The sequence below is a fragment of the Apus apus genome, chromosome 1 (assembly GCF_020740795.1).
Source record: "Apus apus isolate bApuApu2 chromosome 1, bApuApu2.pri.cur, whole genome shotgun sequence".
NCBI lineage: Eukaryota > Metazoa > Chordata > Aves > Apodiformes > Apodidae > Apus > Apus apus.
The window spans coordinates 3198906-3218656 of NC_067282.1; the positions used below are offsets into that span (position 1 = coordinate 3198906).

General features: G+C 53.5%; 1 protein-coding gene across 1 annotated transcript in view; it reads left to right on the top strand.

Moving 5' to 3' along the window:
- Positions 1 to 843: 843 nt before the first annotated feature.
- The window catches only part of CAPN5 (calpain 5), a 60997-nt gene continuing 42089 nt past the window's right edge, over positions 844 to 19751 (top strand). Inside the window, exons 1-2 of the mRNA XM_051608691.1 lie at positions 844 to 900; positions 19280 to 19456. Coding sequence (XP_051464651.1) covers positions 19295 to 19456 — 162 coding nt within the window. The 5' untranslated portion in view covers positions 844 to 900; positions 19280 to 19294. The remainder of the gene's footprint in view (positions 901 to 19279; positions 19457 to 19751) is intronic.

Sequence of the window (19751 nt, forward strand, 5' to 3'; positions counted from 1 at the left end):
ACCAGGATGATGCTGGTCCCAGTACTGATCCAAGTGCCAGTGCCTGGGAGGTTCTGGTGGCTGCTGCCAGTGCCCAGGTGATCCAGGCACTGATCCCATCTCCTAGTACCCAGATGGGAGTGTTGGTGCCTGGCCAGCCCCAGTTCCCTGTCCCAGTTCCCCATCTGGATGGTGCCAGCTCCCCCCTTCCCACTGACGGGCCCATTTTCCTGATGATCCCCAGGCTCTGTGCCTCTGCAACACCCACCCCAAACCCCACTGCCCAGCAGGGTTCCCAGCTCACCAGACCCATCCCAAACTCCACTGCCCAGCAGGGTTCCCAGCTCACCAGACCCACCCCAAACCCCACTTCCCAGCGGGGTTCCCAGCTCACCAGACCCATCCCAAACCCCACTGCCCAGCGGGGTTCCCTGCTCACCAGACCCATCCCAAACCCCACTGCCCAGCAGGGTTCCCAGCTCACCAGACCCACCCCAAATCCCACTTCCCAGCAAGGTTCCCTGCTCACCAGACCCACCCCAAACCCCACTGCCCAGCGGGGTTCCCAGCTCACCAGACCCACCCCAAACCCCGGGGGGAGCCTCCCGGGTCACCACCAGCAGCTGCCTCTCCCTTTCCCCCCCTGACGGGAGGTACCCAATCCCAATTCCAGGCGACCACTCCCCGTGGTTGAAAGAGCCAGCGCTTCCCTCTTTCCCATTCATTCCCGGGGGGGGTCTCTGGCTTTCCCTTTTTTTTAAAAAACGTATTTATTCCCTCCCCCCCCCCCCCCCCCCCCCCCCCCATTCCCGGTCCCAGCGCAGGCGCGGCCGCTGCCCGCCCCGTCGGGGCGGTGCTTGCGGGGAGGCTGGAGCGCTGCGGGCACCGGCTCGCCCGGAGCTGCCCCGCAACCAGCGACAGGTAAGGCCAACCCGGACTTGGGGGAGAGAGAAAAGAAGGGTGGTTTGTCCTTTCAACAGCCCCCCGACCTCCCCCCCCCCCCCCATTGCTGCTCTCTCCGTGGGGACGGCAGCTCCGAGCCCTGCCCCGGGGGGTTCCGTCCTCCTCCTCCTCCTCTTCCTCCTCGGGTTGGGGGATGCTCAGGGGGGTGTGTGTGTGTGTGTGTGTGTAAAATCATGTGAAATGCTGTGTGTAAAAAGATATATATATATATATAGACCGTGTGCGTGTAAAATCATTTTAGAGATAATAATAATAATAATAATAATAATAATAATAATAATAATAATAATAATAATAAGCCCTAAAAGCTGGCGCCTGCCTCCTCCTCAACGCTGCCCCTTGCTGCCCTTTGGTGAGAGCTGAGGGCTTAGTTTTGGGGGTGCTGGAAGCCGGGGTGCTTGAGGCTGGTGCATCTGAAAGTCTCCTCCCTCCCAGCCCAGTCCCGGCTGGTTAAAAGCCCACAGCTGCTCCCAGCCCGGTTTGTGCTTGGAGGAGCCAAGCTGGAGAGAAACTTTCAGCAGGGAGGGCCCCCCTCCACACACACACACACACACCCGGTGCTGGCTGGAGAGCAGGGTTTCTGTGTCGGGGAAAAAATGAGGAGGCTTCAGGATTGTTCTTTGTTCCATTTTTGATGGGACAAGCCCAAGGGCTGTTAAGGAGTTGCATGGAAAGTTAAGGGGAGAGAGAGCTCCTGCCCCCGGGGCAGGCCAGGCTGCTGCTGGGGCTCAGGAGACCCATGGCTTTTTGGGATTCCAGGCAGGGCTGTGAAAGTGCAATTCCTGTATTCCAAGGCTGGCAGGCGCTGTCCCTTTCTTCCTGCCCTGAAAATGTTCTTTTGGACCTAAGAAACCAGCCTGGTGCTTTCTGGTGAGGGGTGTCCCATCAGAAGTGGTTCTGCTCCTTTGTCCCTAAGCCTCCTGCTCCAGGAGCTGCGAGTTCAGCCCAGGCTGCTCTCCTGGCCCTGCAGATCCACCCACGTCAGATGCTCGGGTTTATTACTGATTATTTGTTACCAATTACTGTGACATTTCTGCCTGGAAGCTGCCTTAGCTCTGAGCTTGGTGGGGAGTGAGGACAGAGGTGGCAAATGGAGATGGAAGCAGGGCAGAGAGCAGGGAGAGTGCTGTGAAATCCTCAGCTGCTTTCCTTGCTGCCTGCAGTGAGGACCGTGCTGCAGACTTGCCCTGGAGAGCCTTTCATCTCCATCCACTCTCATATCTTTGAGGGCTGGGATCCCTTTCCTGGTCTCAGACTGGTGCCCAGCTGAGCTGAACTGGTGTTACGCTGGGGCAAGGGCAACACAGGGTCCCTGCAGCTGCATCTCCCACCCCACGCTCTGCACGTGGGTGGTGAGTAGCCCAGGGCAGATGCAGGGAGCCTGGCTGGCCATGCAGCTCAGGGTAGCAGTGAGTTGAAGAGGGACAAGCTCAGAGATGCAGGCAACAACAGACACCACAGAGTCGTGGAATCACTAACTGGTTTGGGTTGGAAGGGACCTTAAAGACCATCTAGTTCCAAGCCCTCTGCCATGGGCAGGGACACCTCCCACTAGACCAGGTTGCTCCAATCTCTACCCAACCTGGCCTTGAACATTTCCAGAGATGGGGCAGCCAGAACCTCGCAGGGCAACCTGTGCCAGCATCTCATCACCCCCACAATCGATAATTTCTCCCTAATAGCTCATCCAAGTTCTCCCTATCTCAGTCCAAAACCGTCTTCCCTCATGCCATGACCATGTGCCCCCTTAAAAATCATAGAGTGGTTTGGATTGGAAGGGACCTGGAGCTGATTGCACGGGACTGTGTCCAGATGGCATCTGCAGATCACCAAAGATGGAGACTCCACCATGTCCCTGAGCAGCTCGTGACAGTGCTCAGTCACTCTCAGAGGGCTGCAAGAACCAGGGAGGGGCAAAGCAGCAGAACCAGGCATGGATGGAGGAGCTGGGGACTGATCTGAGTGTTTACCACTTCGATCCTGCTTGGTGCAACATCTGGCTTCGGGCACATCTGGCTTGCTGTAACCCATTTCCCCTCTGCCCTTCCCAGGAATATCAGCTGCCTCCTACTTATTTCGGGAACTCTTTAACGTGAATCAGTTGGGGCTCAGCTCCAGCCCATGAGCCAGGGTTGTGAAACCCAAGAGGGCTTGATGGATGTGCTTTAAGAGACCCTCAAGCCTTGGGAGCTGGATCTGAGGCCTCAACCTCCCACCCTGCCGTGGGTGCAGGTGCCCAAATGCTGCTGCCTGCACGGGGGGCTGGCTTGCTCAGCCTCTGGTGCTTGCCAGGAGCCAGAACTGGTTGGGAAAAACTTTCTCACTGGCAGCAGAGTTGGGGATCAAGGGTGATTGGTGAAAGGGAAAGCAGGTTTTGAGGAAGGCAGTGGGGCTTGCTGCAGCAGGCCCTGCTCAGAGGAGAAATCAAGCCCCTTTGCCATGTCCTAGGGGTGGACATGGCTGCACAGGGGTGACACGTGCAAAAAAAAGGGCAAAGTGACATGAACAAGGCACTCGGGAGGTTTGTGGCAGAGTCAAGCCCAGCCCTGCCCTCTGCCACCAGCCCTCCAATCCTTGTCTGTTCTGGTGAGAAGTGCCACAAGCCCAGGAAAATCCCTGCTCAGCTGCCGTGTCCCCTGCTGCTGTGTTATCCACTCAAGGAGCTCTTTCAGCTGGTGATGAATGCCCATGAAGAACTACCATGGGCAATCCTCAAACCCCCCCCCCAGGTGGAGGGATGTGGAAACCCAGGTCTGGCACCACAACGGGTTGTGTTGGACCCACTTGTAGCTTTGAGATTGTTTTCAGGCAAAGGAGATGCTACAGGTTTCCTTTATCTGGACTTGATGGGGCTTTACACACTTGGTGCATGTGAGAATATGTCAGTGGAGAAGACTTCTGCTTGGGGGCTAGGGGAGGTGGCAAAGGCACCCCATTAACCCCCCGCAGGAGGGCTTAAATCTACTTAAAGCCTTTCAGGGGAGATTTGAGCTCATTCTCATTTTTCATGCCAAGCTTTGCCTGCAAAACCAAGCTCGGAGGCACCATCCATAGGGGGTGGATGAGATGCTCGGCCAGGGGGAACCAGCTGGCCTTGAGGATGAGTTGCAGGGTGTGGAGATGTCCCCTGGGACACGTATCAGTGAGATTCTATATGGCTGGGCTTTGTGCTGTTGTTTGGAGGTTGAATCAGCTGGGGATTTGTGGTCGTGGGTGCCTCTGGGAGGGTGGCAAAAAAAATCGAGGAGAACCAGGCAAAGGGTGTTGGTGGGACAAGGGTATGGAAGAGTTAACGTGGAAGGACTGGGCTTGGAGATCTGGTGCTTGAGAGGGATTAAGTCAGCCTGGAGCAGGTGCAGGGAATCAGGGCTCTGAGGCTGATCAGAGGGATGGAGAGCTATTATACCAGAGGCTATAAAAGCCCAGCAAAACAAAGGCAGGGAGAGGATGTGCTTGGTGCCTATAAATACATCCAAGGGGTGAACACCAGGGTAGCAGAAGAGCTGTTTAAACAGGACAGGTGTTGGTGGGGGGACAAATGGGTGTGAATTCATTAAGCCTGGGAGGCTTATCAAGAGGCTCTGCAACTGCATCCCAGCAGTGGAGAGTAAGAGAGTGTTAGTTAGGGCACATCACCTCTTTGCTAAGGTGCTTAACTGTGATATAAAGGAGATTTGAGGCTTGTTGAGGTAGGAGGCCAGGGCTTGCTGATCCAGATGCTCTGTCCTGATATCTCCTTTGGGAAGGGCTGTGTTAACTGAGCAGGTCTCTCCACTGGAGCAGGCACGAAGCAGATGAAGCCCAGCCATGTCACAGAGCTAATTTTTCTCTTTGATTTTTGCCTCAGAAAAAAAATAATAAATAATACAATCCAGCTCTCCCCTTCCCTGGTTGCTGCACAGATTAATAACAAAGCATTGATGCTTTAAGAAGGCTTTGGATCTGATCCCAGGAGGAGATTTAGCCAGTGTTTGTGCTGGGCTATGATGAGACTAAGAACGGGTGCATCTTCCAAATCTGTTCATGCTTGTGCATTCATTACTGGATAATTTGGGCTTATCCAGAGGTGCCAAGACCCTTCTCCTAACACTTACTCCAAGCAGGGCAGCAGCAAGTTACTATCTGGTAAATGTGAAGGATGCAGCTGAGCCTTGAAGGCTGGGATGAGGCACATTCCTTCCTCCTCCTCACTAGTCTCTAGAGGTGTCACCTCCTTTCTCTGCAGATGGCTGGAGGTAAAACCTCTTCCATACCTGCAGGAGGGTTTCAGCCCACAGAGAGGCATCCACTGTCCTTTACCCATGGGGCACACTTGTGTATCATTTATTTGCTGGGATCTTCATACCTGAGCCTTCACCTGCTCTCAGCTATGGGCTTGCTTTGACCTGCTTTGGGCCAGGCATAGCTCCTCCATCTCCTGGCCCCGGGCAGCTTGGTGGGTAGGGAATGAGGTGCTGTGATTACTCCCACTCTGCTCGTTTCCAGTTGATTACCCAGTGAGAAAGGGCCAGGCTCTGGGCTGCAGAAAATGGAGACAGATCCATTGGCTTCATTGGGGCTGTTTGTTTCATCAGTCGAGCAACTGTCTGGCTGGAAAATTAACCCTTCCCCTGCTCTTAGCTCTCCCCTTTGCACCGTGGAGCCTTTTCATCCATAGGTTATTCCTGCTAATTTGGGTTACACTGTTGGAGAGCCCCTCATTCTGGTGCCTCGGTAACTTCTTGAGGTCATGGTGAGACTAGGAATGGTTGCCATTGAGTTTTTCACCCCCTCTGGGGGAAAATAAATAAATAATTCCTCTCTTCTCCTCGCTCTGGGGCCAAGGAGGCTTCAACAGCTTTTGCCCTTCTGCACGATGCAGTTTTCAGCCAGTATTGCAGATCTTCGTGCTTTGGGGACCTTCCTGTGCTGGAGATGTGACAGATGATACCCCTGCAAAGCCGTGCTGGGAGCCCGTGGGGTTTGCAGCATGTAGGTCAGAGAACTGGCTCCTTTGGGCCTGATCCAGCCCTTCAGAGGAGGCTGGACTGAGCTCCTCACCCCCTCCTGCTTTCCTGTGCTGGGGGGAGGACGTCCCAATTCAATAACACTTTGATGCATTTTGCCTTAAAATATTCTTCTGGCACAGAAAAGCTCTCCTTGCCCCTTGGTTTGCCCTTGTCCAAAAATGACCAGTTTTAGTCCTCCCACCATCCATCCCAGCAGCATCCCTGTTCTCTTCTGTCCTGTGATTCCAAGCAGTCGAGAATGGAGGTTCAGGAGAGAGGGAATTCTAGAGCATCCCAACCACCTTAACTCTGTCCCGGGCTGGCAGGCTGGAAACCTTAATGGGGAGCTCTGAAATGAGAGGTGGGAGAGAATTTCTTCTCCCCACCATGCAGGGACCTCCGTGCCTTATGGGTCAGCTTGTCTCCTTGGCTGATTGCAGCTCGTCCTCGGATGAGGGAGGCTGCAGCCCTGCTTTATTCCTTCCAGCTTTATCCTGTAATTTGGGTACAACTAATCAAACAAGGCTGTGACAGCCCAGGGCAGGGCTGTGCTTTTCCCATCAGGGGAAGGGACACCTAATACCAATTCCTAGGGAGTTACAACCTAACAGGCAGCAGGTCTCTCTGATAGCTGGGTGAAAAGGGCAAGCTCTGCTTTCTGTCCCTCCCCACCCCGTTCCCAGACTGTGTTTTAGTTATTGTCCTTGTTGGTTTGTTTTGGTTTTTGTTTGTTTGTTTGTTTTATCTCCAGATAATTCGGACAGTGAGTTCCTTGGGTGAGAAAACAAATTCCCTGGGTGAGAAAACATCCCTCCCTTGCAGTGAGCACCCTCCATCCCAGCTCACACTGCATTTCTACATGCTCAAGGTTCCCTGGCTACTTTGTGCAGGATGCAGGTGGCTCTGGTTGACTCCCTTCCTTCCCAGCCCACCCTGACCTGCTCCACCATTGTCCCCAGTCCCCGTACAGAGGAGAAGGAATCACACCTGGTTGTTGCTCAGGGGTTGAGGTTGGTTTGGTTTATTTTTTTGCAAGTCACACCTTGGTAAGCAAGAACTTCCTATGAAGTGTTTGCAGGCTTGCTGCTCCAAAAGCCTTGCAGAGCTGGTCCTACCAGTTATCTGAGCATGTGTAAACACTGTGAGGGTTGCTCCAGGATGATTAAGGGAGGTGATTTCTCTGCCAAGCAGAGGGAAGTCTTGCTCTGGTAAAAGCTGCAGCTGCAGACTGGTTTTGCAGAGCCAGGCCACGCGCTGCTGCCTGGGGGTTGGATGGGGATGGTGTCTGTTGGCTCCTTGCCTGGCAAGTCTTGCTTTCTGCTGTCCAGCAGGGCTTCACCTGGGAGCAGGGAGTGATTTATTGTGTCTGACACGGGGCTGCAGCAGGTTTCTGTCCCGTGTGGGGATGTGAAGCCCTTCCCCATGTCACAGGGTGCATCTCCTGGGACTGGCTGCTCCAGCTCAGCGCTGCTGCAGCACGGGGGTGTCTAAAGAGATAAAGAGGAAGGGCTTTCCAGCAGGATACATGCTGGGAGAGGAGGTAGGGGCTTAATCCCCATCCGGGAGCTCCTGCCCTCCAGCCCTGGCCTGTGCTCAGCCCGTGCTCTCTTGCTCCATGTTGACCATGTGGTGATAACGTCCCCTGAGCCACCTCTTGCAAAGAGCTGGTGTCTGCTCCAGCTTCAGGCAGAGTTTCCAGCCAGACACGGGACTGGTGACAGATATTTTTGCTGAATTAACAGCAGAGGTGGTGGATCCTGCTGCCAGGCATGATGGCAGGAGCAAGCACCACTTGCAGCAGAGCAAGAGTTCTTCAAAAGAGATGAAATCCTCCTCAGAAGGAAGTCTTCTGACCCAGGTGGATGGCTGCTTTTTATCCTGTCTGGGTAAGGTGTCTGCTGCTCGTGGTGCCTGTAATCCGTCTGGGGGTTGTTCCTAAGGGGTATCCCCAGGAGGGTGAGTGCCACAGGGCAGTGGATGCTCTCAGAGGAGCAGGGATTTTGGATTTTGCTCCAGAAGGTGAGGTTGGAGTTGCAGCACGAGGAGCAGAGTTCTGGTCTCATTGTTTGTGTTTGTGGTCTCACATGTTCATGTTTGAATGATTTCAAACTGGAAAAGGGGAGATTTAGAATAGGGCATAGGAAGAAATTCTTTGTTCTGAGGGTAGTGAGACCCTGGCCCAGGCTGCCCAGGGAAGCTGTGGCTGCCCCATCCCAGTGTTGAAGGGCAGGTTGGATGGGGCTTGGAGCAACCTGGGCTGCTGGGAGGTGTCCCTGCCCATGCAAGGGGGTTGGACTGGATGGTCTTTAAGGTCCCTTCCAACCCAAACCAATCTGTGATTCAGTGACTCTATTTTATGATCTCAGAGGATCCAGCTGCCTCAGCTCAGTCTCCTACAGAGCTGCTGCAGCCCCGTTATCTCTGCTGCTCCTTGGGCACGCATCTCTGCATCTTTTGAAGTTCAATTGCTTTAATTATCCCAGAAGCTGCAGCAGCAATTGAAGGCAAAGCATTTGCATGGAGACGTGCTGCATTTTATCTGTGCCAATGATGAGTTTTCTGAATGAATTTTCCGGTTACTCAAACCCTTTAATGAGGCATCTCTGTGACCCATAAAGCCCAAGAAAAGGGCTCTCTGGGCTATGTCCTGTGACTCTTCTGTCCTCTCCTTTAGCCACAACACAGAGGTACAGGTCTGTCTTTAGACCATGATGTTTCTGCCCAGCTGGCAAGGAAACCAGTGTGAGTGTATTAATGTCATAGAATCTGCTGAGTTGGAAGGGACCCATCAGGATCATCGAGTCCAACTGCTGTCCCTGTGGAGGGCACCCCAAGAATCACACCATGTGCCTGAGAGCATCATCCAAAGGCTTCTGGAACTCAGGCAGGTTGGTGCTGTGACCACTGCCCTGGGGAGCTTGTTCCAGTGCTCAACCACCCTCTGGGTGAAAAACCTTCTCCTGATATCCAACCTAAACCTCCCCTGATTCAGCTTCCTGCCCTTTCCCCCAGTCCTGTCATTGGTCAGAGGAGTGAAGGGATCAGGACCTGCCCCATCTCTTCCCCTCGTGAGGAATCCACAGACTGCAGTGAGGTCACCCCTCAGCCTCCTCCAAGCTGAACAATCCAAGTGACCTCAGCTACTTCTCATAAGTCATCCCTTCCAGACCCTTCACCATCCTCATGGCTCTTCTTTGGACCATGAGGATGGTGAAGGCTGTGGTGCAAGGCTTCCAGGGGGGTCAGTGTGACAGGATTTAAAAGAAGCTGGTACAGATATTCAGTTAGAAGCCCTGAATAAATAACTTCTCAGAGATTAAACTGGATGCTGAGGAGGCCACCGTGCTCCTGTTACCTTGTGGGTGGGGGGTCTGTGTTCAACGTGATGCACCTGTGGGGTGACAGTCCTCTTGGGATAAAGCAGGTCCCTGTGGCTCCACAGATGGAGGTGGCTCAGTTCTACATGCATGACCCTGCTCTTCCTTGGCTGTGCTTCTCTGATGCCTGAAAACCTGCCCTGTGTGAGCCCTGCCACGTTTGAACCTTGCTGGAGGATACCAGCCTCACATCTCCTTGCTGCTCCCGGATAGGACTAAAATATAGAGAGCCGGGAGAGCCCCAGAGAGGGTTCCTGCTGTCAGGATGGTTTTGTTGGGAAGCCCCAGGACTCTTGGGTGATCTCAGGAGTGTTTCCTCGTTGCTGGTGCTCTGTGCTGCTCCTTGTAATTATTAACCAGGGTCATGGTTGGGGTGCTGGGGTGTGAAGGGTTGGTGACGTGATGGTTGTCTCCTGGGGCTGGGCATTGGCCAAGCCTATGAATTCACCTTTCCTCTCCTGGTGTACAAGGGTTTTTAACCCTGCTGTGGCCTGGGGAACAATCACAGAATCACAGAATGGTTTGGGTGGGAAGGTAGCTTAAAGATCATCTACTGCCATCCCTCCTGCCATGGGCAGGGACACCTTCCACCAGCCCAGGCTGCTCCAAGCCCCATCCAACCTGCCCTTCAACACTGCCAGGGATGGGGCAGCCACAGCCTCCCTGGGCAACCTGGGCCAGGGTCTCACCACCCTCACAGCAAATAATTTCCTCCTAATATCTAATCTAAATCTCTCCTCTTTCACCTTGAGTTCCCCCTCATCCTATCACTCCATGCCCATGTAAAAGTCCTTCTCCAGTTTCCTGTAGCCCCTTCAGGTCCTGGAAGGCTGAACAAGCCTAATGCCATCCATGTCTGCTGTGGCAAGGCTCAGGGCTTGAGCAGCACCTGGGGACATGCTGGGGGGGTACCCAAAACTGAGCTTCTGTGTTCTCCCCAGCCCATGAGTGGGTTGAGATGAGCTACAGCTCCTCTCTGCTTCCTTCAGCCAAGGTTGGCTGCCTGGTGACATGTTATAGCTGCCATCTTCCTGCTGCTTTTGGGTCTGGCCTTTTGCCATCTCCTTTTGCTTTTCTTCCACCCCTGTCCCTGCTAGTCCTGAGTCTCTCCAACCTCCTGCATTTGCCAGCCCTGGTGGGGATGCTGCCACCAGCTTTGCTTTGAGCTTGTTACTCCTGCCTATGCCAGGATGCCTTCAGACATATGGCCTGGTCCCATCTGACCTTACTGCCTGTGTTGAGCAGAAGGGCCGGTCTGGCTGGTGCCACATTTTGCCTGCAAGCCTTGCCAGGCAGAGCTTGCTGCCAAGACAGGGTCGTTAAGGGTTATGAAGGTGTTGGTGCAGGGCTGCCCTTTCTTCCTGCAGCTCCAACATCCACTCTGTTTGCAAACGGTGACTCATATCTGCAAGGACTGAGGAACTCCTGAGCCCAAAGGCATCCCGGGTGTGAGTGATCCAAGTGAAAGGGAGCTCCTGGCCATCACACCCAGCTGGCTCCAGCAGGAGATGGGTATCCAAGGATGCCCAGGCTTTCCCATTTAACCCCATCCTTCCCAGGAAAAACAGTATCTGAACTCTGCACCTCCACACTGGGTGGCTGTGTCTGTCCCTGTGCCATCTTCTTGCTGTTAAGTCATAAAGGAGCAATGTTTGAGAGGGAAAAGAAACCCAGAGATAATAAAGCAAGCATGATAAAAATCCCCGTGCATCACTGGAAACAGCCTCCAAATGTGACACCTGACCTTGGGATGATTTTGTTGTAGATACTGCCAGCCAGGCTGGCTTTGGTAGATAGAGTCACTTGCAGTTGTTTTCTGGTAGGACAAGTGACTCTGGTCTCCTCCCTGGCTGTGCTGCAAATGAACTCTTTCGTGGAAGTTTCCTTTTGTCTTGAGGTTTGTGCAGTCATAGCCAGCTGCCAGACAGCAGCTTCCTCTGCAGGCCTCAGTGTGCTTTGTGGAAAGGGCTGGGAACCCTGCAGGTGGAAGGTGATGCTTTCTCCCACTCCAGAGAGGAGGAGGAGGTGTCAGCAAGGAGCACTGGCCATACTTCATACTTGCAAAAAATCCTATCGAATCATAGAATAGTTTGGGTTGGAAAAGACCTTTAAGTTCACCAAGTCCAACCCTTCCCCCAGCCCTGCCCAGGCCACCCCTGCCCCATGTCCCTCAGCACCATCTCCAGGGCTTGGAAACCCCTCCAGGGATGGGGACTCCCCCCCTGCCCTGGGCAGCCTGGGCCAGGCCCTGACAACCCTTGCCAGGAAGGAATTGTTCCCCAGATCCAACCTCAGCCTCCCCTGGCACAACTTGAGGCCGTTCCCTCTGGTCCTGTCGCTTGTTCCTGGGGAGCAGAGCCCGACCCCCCTGGCTCCAACCTCCTCTCAGGCAGCTGCAGAGCCAGCAGGTCTCCCCTCAGCCTCCTTTGCTCCAGGCTGGACACCCCCAGCTCCCTCAGCTGCTCCTCACAAGTTCTCCAGCCCCTTCTCCTTCTGCTCCAGCCCCTTCCCCAGCTCCCTTGCCCTTCTCTGGACACGCTCCAGCCCCTCCATGTCCTTCCTGTCCTGAGGGGTCCCAAAACTGACCCCAGGATTTGAGGTGTCTCCTCACCAGTGCTGAGCACAGGGACACGATCCCTGCCCTGATCCTGCTGGCCACACTCATGCTGACACAAGCCAGGATCCTGGTGGCCTTCTTGGCCACCTGGGCACACTCCTGTGGGTTTATTCATTCAGAACCAACAGCCCTTAACCCATCAGGATATTTTTTTATATATATGTATATACTAAATTCACTCCATCTGCTCTGAGTGTTTTTGAGGGGGGACAGTTCATCTCTGTGTGCACACATGCAAGATTAATACTCTGGCTGAAGGGTGCTGTGTCCAGGTGTCAAGGTTTAGAATCCAGCTGTGCTGCAACGAATCAGTGACAGATAGAACTGTAACTAACAACACAAATGGTTGTTTCCCCTTTGGCCTAGAAAAATTTTTAGTTCTCAGATGAGAGCAGAGACACCACCGGGTAAAGCAGAGAGATAAAGGCCAGAAAGGAACATTCAGTCTTAGGTTCTTCAGTGGTTTTGTTTCAGCAAGTAACCTCTGTAAATGCTCAGAAATTTGCATTTTGGCTAAAGCAGCTGCTCTGGAAAGACATCCAGCTCTGCTCAGAAACATCTGGAGATGAGCTACCTGTGGCTTCCCATAGGAATTACCTCCCCTGGTTAACCGCAGTCAATTTGAGAAGAAGTGATGTCTTGTTTTCTCATTTTCATCCGTGTGGCTTCACTTCCCAGCCCTTGTGGACGTTGCTAATGCAGGATGTATGTGGTCCTGCTGGCTCTGGGCCATGCCACTTCCAGTCCGAAGCAAAGCTGTGGTAGATGCACAGCTGGGAGCAGGAAAGGGCTTTGGGAATGCAACTCAGACCTGCTGTGGACCCTGTGCTGCTGGTCCTGGTGGACTTTCAGTGGGACTGTCACTTTGTAGCCCACTCTTTTCAGGCTGTTTTTGTGCACAGAGGTGTTGGCTAGGAGGTGTGGAGTGCTTATCTTGTGTTTGGGGTTTGTGGTTCAGCTGCATCTTCCCTGGGTCCTGGAGCAAGGTTTATAAAGCTGTTCTTGTGCTGGCAGAGTTTCCTCCACTGAGCTGGACTTCTGTGTTGGTAGGCAGGAGGGCAACCTCAGTGTCTGGCAATAGAAACACCCAAGGAGGCTGGAAACAATTATTTCAAAAGAGCCTGGCTGCTCTGAGCACCCTGCTGTTGGGCTGCAGTGTTGCAGCTGGCCCCCATAAGATTGCAGCTGGCTGAGGTTTGAGCAACCACATACCTCATTCTTACATTGTCTTCTCCTTGGCCAGTCCCACACCTGTGAAACAGGATATGGAAGATCACTCCTGTTTAGTGAGAATGGAGCTGGGGAACACCAACCAGCAGATCTGTCCCTTTAGACAAAGTGTTTTATCTGACCTAGAGGCAGGAAACTGTAGGATCTATGAGCAAGGAGCCCTTTGCTCCTTGCTGTGGATAGTGCAAGCATGGGGAGCCCATGCCAGCTAGCTGTGCTGCAGGAGGCTGAGCTGGAAGGGAAGGAGAGGAAGTGGTTTGTGGGGGAGGAAGGAAAAGCCTTTCAAGAAGTGTTGGTCCTGCCCAACACAAACACTTTCAGTCCTTCTCCCCAGTTGCAGAGCTCAGAGCTGTGATCATTACCAGCTGGAAGGAGCCTGGGCTCTGCTGGAGGTGAAAAGGGGAAGTCACAACACTCCTGAGTCAGAAGCCTGGCTCCCTTCTCCCAACAAAATAGTTTCCTGTTTAACTCCTTTGTGACTGGACTGGGGCTGGGCTCAGATCCCTGTTTCCAAAAATTCAGCTCTGCTAAGAGTTGTGAGATCAGATTCCTCTCCCTGCTCACACACAGACACATGCAAGGGTAGGGTTGGTAATTCAGGCCAGGCATGAAAACACCCAGTTCTTGTGCTCCTGGAGCATCTTAGCTTGGTGCAAGAAGGCAAAGAGTCATTAGACAGCCCTTGAGCATTTTAATGTGGCGGGTAAGCAGGAAATGCTGCAAATTAGAGAGAGTAATAAATTTTAACACTACTCTAAGACATCTGCTCAGCCCCTTCCTTTTAATTCTTTTTCAAGGGCTTGTTGGGGTTTTTTTCCTAAAGATCATCCTGAGCAGTATCACTTCTCATTCTGCTTGGCATTTTCCTTGCAACTCAAATCCATCCCCGTCCTCTCGTGTGAGAGCAGCCCCACAGTGAGGACAGGTGGCTGCTGAGGTGACAGTCACTGTGGGATGGGGATATCAGGGCAAGGAGGTGGCCCTGTTCCCCCAGGCAAAGAAGAGCTGGAGCTCCTTGGCCGAGAGGACGTGTTCTCATAGGGATGGACGTTGCCCAGAGCATCTGGTGGAAGTCAGTGATGAAAGGGGTGTTGGAAAACACAGCTCCAAGCTGTCCTTGCAGAGCTGCCCAGGGAGGAGCAGTGATTTTATGAACGAGCAGCCAAGTGCCAGCCCTCAGGCTCAGGACAGGCTGCAGAGCAGCATCCAGCATCTCCTGCATCAAACCCGTGACTCCTGCCTTGCCCCCAGCGTGGCCTTTAGAAAGGCACCAGCTCTCCCTCCCCTCCTCTCCAGGCTCTCTTCCTAAGAAATCTCACTGGTTCTTTCTGCACAACCTCCTGTGGAAATGTTCTTTCCTGCCTGTCAGCCCAGCTCATGCACCAGCCCAAGCGACTCCTCTCGCGTCGCTGGGAGCAGCAGCATCTCAGCCTGTCGTGTCTGTGCAGAAGGCATCTACCAACCAGCCTTTCACAGCACTGCTGCTTCTCCTGTCTCTCTGTAGCTGTCACAGTGAAAGTCCTACCTGATGGTCACTTGAGAGGAGCTCATTCACTGCTGAGATATCTCTGTGACCTTCCTGGGGACATCTGTCCTTCATCCCCTTCTTCTCCTGGACATCTGGAGACTAGTTTGTTCCCTGGCCCTCTTGGCAGGGTGGCTGCATGTGTTGGCTGCTGCGTGCCTGCTCAGAGAAGCTGTCTGCTTTTCTGCAAGGAGCAAATCTGGTGTATTATTCAGATTTTGATCTCGGACCGTTTTTGGTTGATGAGAAGCTCAACATCAGCTGTCAACGTGCACTGCCAGCCCAGAAAGCCAACAGTGCCCTGGGCAGCAGTAAAAACAGTGAGGCCAGCAGGTTGGGGCGGATGAGTCTCCCCCTCTATTCCACTCTTGTGAGACCCCCCTCCAGGCCTGGGCCCAGTTCTGGGGTCCCCAACACAAGAAGGACATGGAGCTGTTGGAGAGAGTCCAGAGGAGGCCATGGAGATGATGGGAGGGCTGGAGCAGCTCTGCTCTGGAGCCAGGCTGGGAGAGTTGGGGTGTTGAGCCTGGAGAAGAGAAGGCTCCAGGGAGACCTGAGAGCACCTTCCAGTGCCTGAAGGGGCTCCAGGAAAGCTGGGGAGGGGCTTGGGACAAGGGCAGGGAGAGAGAGGACAAGGGGGGGAACAGTTTCAAACTGAAAGAGGGGAGATTGAGATGAGATTTTAGGAAGAAATGCTTTGTTGTGAGGGTGGTGAGAGCCTGGCCCAGGTTGCCCAGGGAAGCTGTGGCTGCCCCATCCCTGGCAGTGTTGAAGGGCAGGTTGGATGGAGTTTAGAGCAACCTGGTCTAGTGGGAAGTGTCCCTTTAAGGTCCCTTCCAACCCAAACCATTCTGTGATTCCATGATTCTGAAGGCTTTTCTGAGGGCAGGTGATGCATTTGGTCCTTTTTGTAGCATCTGGGAACTGGTTCTGCTGCCAAGGAGAAGATCCCGTGAGCGTGGCTATAAGCCCATTATACCAGAGCACCTGGGTGCATTGCTGAGCAGCCTGCAAAGGCTCCTGTCTGAATTAATACTTTTTTAACCTTCCCCCCTGCAGGCAGGGTCCTAGCAGGTCACAGCACAGCAAAGGTAGAGCTGCTGTTCCTGTTTTTGGCCTGCAAGTGAAGATGGTATAGGTGGAAGGGACCTTTAAAGGTCATCTAGTCCAACCTCCTGGAATGAGCGAGGGCATTTTTATAGTTATAAACTGTAAAATCCCAAATCCAGAATCCTGGAGGATCATTGCTGAATGGTCACTGTGTTCTTCCTGCTCACAGGGGACATGGGAATAGAGAGACCTCAGTGAAGGTGGCTTGTTGGCCACCTAGTGCCAGTGACCACGAGGGTGCCCAGGGCAGTGGTGCAGTCACCATCCCTGATTTCAAAGCCATGTAGATGTGGAGCTGAGGGACATGATTTAGTGGTGGCCTTGGCAGGGCTGGGTTAATGGTTGGACTTGATGATCTTAAAGGTCTTTTCCAGCCAAAATAATCCAACGATTCTGTTGTTTTTATTGTGGTGAGCATCCACAGGGACTTCATCACAGGTAGAGGTGCAAGGAAAGTGCACTAAAGTCTCATTGGAAGCAGCTAATCTGTAAACATCCCAAATCCCAAGGATTATATGAGCATTTACAGTTGGGCATCAGTGTGGGAGTGGAGTCACATCCCTTGTTGATGAATCTCTGGGATTAGCTGAAGGCAAGAAGGCGTCTGAGAGCTAAACCAATGTCTGTGCCATCCTCCAAGAGTACCACCCACCCACCCAGTCTCCTCTCCCCTGGGAGAGCTGAAATCCCTTCACTTCTGCAAAGCAGAAGAGCAAAGCTTGGGTTTTAATTGACCGTATTGATCAGCCTGATGAGCAGCACAAGTGCTCATCACTCTGAGCTTAAGTGAACCCAAAATAACCCCCTTGTTGGCTGCTCCACAGGCCTCTGCTGCTGCAGATCAGTCACCCAAGCAGCTTGTGGGGCACTTTGTGCCCACCACCCACTTTTCTCCAGATCACCCAGCGTGTCCTGGAGATACAGCACCTGCACATGACTCTGCAAAGGGGCAATTAGGCCTTTAATTAAACCTGATGTGAACCACAAGAGAGGCATCACCCTGGGTGGGCTGCAGAGAATCCCAGAATCCTTCTGGTTGGAAAAGACCTCTAAGATCATCAAGCCCAACCATTAACCCAGCCCTGCCAAGGCCACCACTGCCCCATGTCCCTCAGCACCACATCTACATGGCTTTGAAACCCCTCCAGGGATGGGGACTCCAGCCCTGCCCTGGGCAGCCTGTTCCAGTGCCTGGCCATGCTTTTGGTGAGGAAATTATTCCTAATGTCTGATCTAAACCTCCCCTGGAGCAAATTTGGGCCATTTTCTCTTGTTCTATCACATGTTACACAAGAGAAGAGACCAACACCCACGTCTCACTGGGAATGATGGCTCAGGCCAGCTCTTTGGATGCATCTGTCCCCTGGATGGGGCATCCTTTGTTTTACCATGGGTGGTGTTGGAGATGATGTGGCACACCTGCCCCCGTTTCTTTAGGAAGCCCAACTAGGTGTTTCCACACTAGGTTCATTAATGGTCAGTATTTTGATAAGGACATCATGTTCTGGGGAGAGAAGGACTGTTATAAATAAATACAGAGAAACCTTAGGGAAGGAGCTTTGGAAGGTCTGTGATTTACTAAAGGGGAACAACATAGAGCACCCCCTTCCCTTGTGCCTGCTGTGAGGACAAGGTGACTTGACCTGCAGGGCAGAGGGATGACAGCCTGACCAAAGTGGTTGGTACCCAGTGACCAAAGACCAGGGGTGATGGAGCAGTGATAGAGAGGTGCTGCTCTGTCATGGTTTGGGCCCAACATGACCACAAAGAACCAGCCCCATGGCTGCTCACTTAGCTCCCCCCACACACACACTCTGGGGTGAGGAGGACAAAGCTCCTGGGTCGAGACAAAGGACAAGGAGGGATCTTCACTGATTGAGGTCCCAGGCAAAACAGACTCAACTTGAGGAAAACATAGTAATTTAATGTCACACTAATCACACACACCCAGGACACAGACACACCCAGAGCAGGGCTTGCATATGTTACCCCACCCCTCCCTTCTTCCCAGCCCCAAATCCCTTTGTTCCCGGTTTCTCTCCCTCCTTCCCCCAGCGGCACAGGGGGATGGGGATGGGGTTTAGAGTCAGGTCACAGGCTGGTGGGTCCTGCTGCTCCTTCCTCCTCAGGAAGAAGGATTCCTTACAGTCCTGCCCTGCTTCCCCACGGGGTCCCTCCCATGGCAGAGAGTCCTCCATCAACCTCTCCTCCATGAGTCCTTCCCACCAGGTCTGGAGCTGCTCCAGCCTGGGCTTCCCACAGAGTCACGGCTGCTTTGGGAACAAACTCCCCTGGCCCGGGGGCTTCCAAAGCTGCATGATCAGAGTCCACAGGCAGCAAATCCTCTGGCACCAACATCCAAGTCCAGGGGCCAAGTTCACCCTTCCTGGTGCCTTCCGGGAATGTTCCACCACGTTCCTCCATGGATGCAGGGGCACAGCTGCCATCTCGCCATGGGCTGCAGGGAAACTTCTGCTTGGGCACCTTCTTCCCCTTCTTCCTCACCAACCACCAGCACCACTCTCCTTCTCACAGCTCTTCTTTTTCTTTAACTGCTCGATCTGCTCAGCTCTTATCTCAGTTCTTTCATATGTTAATGGCAGAGGTTCATCTGTTGTCCCTCTAATGGCTCCTTGGCTGGATTTGGAGCAGGGGGAGCTTCTCAGCTTCCTACCAGAGCCACCCCTGGGGCCCTTCCCCTGCTACCAAAAAACCCACCAAACCCAACCAGCACATGCGCTCTCTCTGGGGGCACTGGGGCCATGGTTTCCTGCTGGCTTCTGGATTGCTAAATTCAGGTCTCTGCCCTGGAAGGCAGACTCTTGTCAAGACCGAATAATTAATCCCCAAACACGTGGTGCTCTGCCGGGAGGCCTTTTTTTAATTAAAACCAGATCTGATAAAGCCTACTGAGAAACCGGCGTCCCTGATGAAATTATGAAGTGTCTGTCCACGATGTGAAGCTGCACGGGGTGGGGGTTTGCTCTGGGCAGGGCTCAGCCCCCAAAAACCTGTGCACACCCAGCTTGCAGGGGATGTCTTCTCCTCCTTTGCCTCCGAGGGCTGTGATTTTTCCCCAATAACTTACAAATTGACTAAAAGGCAGGACAGCAGTTAGCATCTCCTCCCGTGCCTGTTTTGGTGGTGTTTGGCCAGCTCTGGAGGAAACAGGAGTCCCACCTCCAAGGGATCTGCAATGTGTGCTTGAGCTTTGAGGAGTCATCCACCTCTTCCTCATTTAGGTGGAGGATTTTTATATTTTTTTTTTCCAGCAAGTTTAAATTGATGCACCCTGAACACCTCCTGGGGTGGTGCTTCGTGGAGCTGCAAACATGGGGGCCTCACGTTGTAGGACACTTGGCTCCGGCGCAACGCAGAGACAGAGGCTTGGGTGGTTGCTTCCAGTTGTGGTCCTGCCACCCCAGGTGCCGTGGAGGAGGATGGGGTGTCCCTGCTCAGACCTTGCCCCGTCTCACTCTTGTCCTCCCAGGGCTGGTGGGGAAGGATGTTTTCCTCGGTGAAGCCCTACGAGAACCAGCGCTACTCCTCCCTGAAGAAGGAGTGTCAGCGGCGGAAGCAGCTCTTTGAGGACCCCCTCTTCCCTGCCAACGACGACTCGCTCTTCTACAAGTCAAGGATCCAGGGCATCCAGTGGAAGCGGCCAAAAGTAAGTGCCCCCATCCCCCTTGCACCTCCACTCCCATCCCACTTGCCACCTCCCCTTGCTCCCCACCAGCTTTGCTCTCAGGTCTCCCCAGATACGAGCAGCACCTGCTTCGCCGAGGGTGCCGAGACCCCGCCAACATCTCCTCTCCCCAGCAGGTGGTTTTTTTTTGCCTCTGCTTGGCATCGTGAGCCTGTGGGATGCCAGGGAGACCTGCTGAACCCAGGTCCTGGCTGTTCTGCCCCCAGTGAGGTCCAGCAGCAAAGGACACTTCTCTGTTTGCAGCCAGGTTGATGTT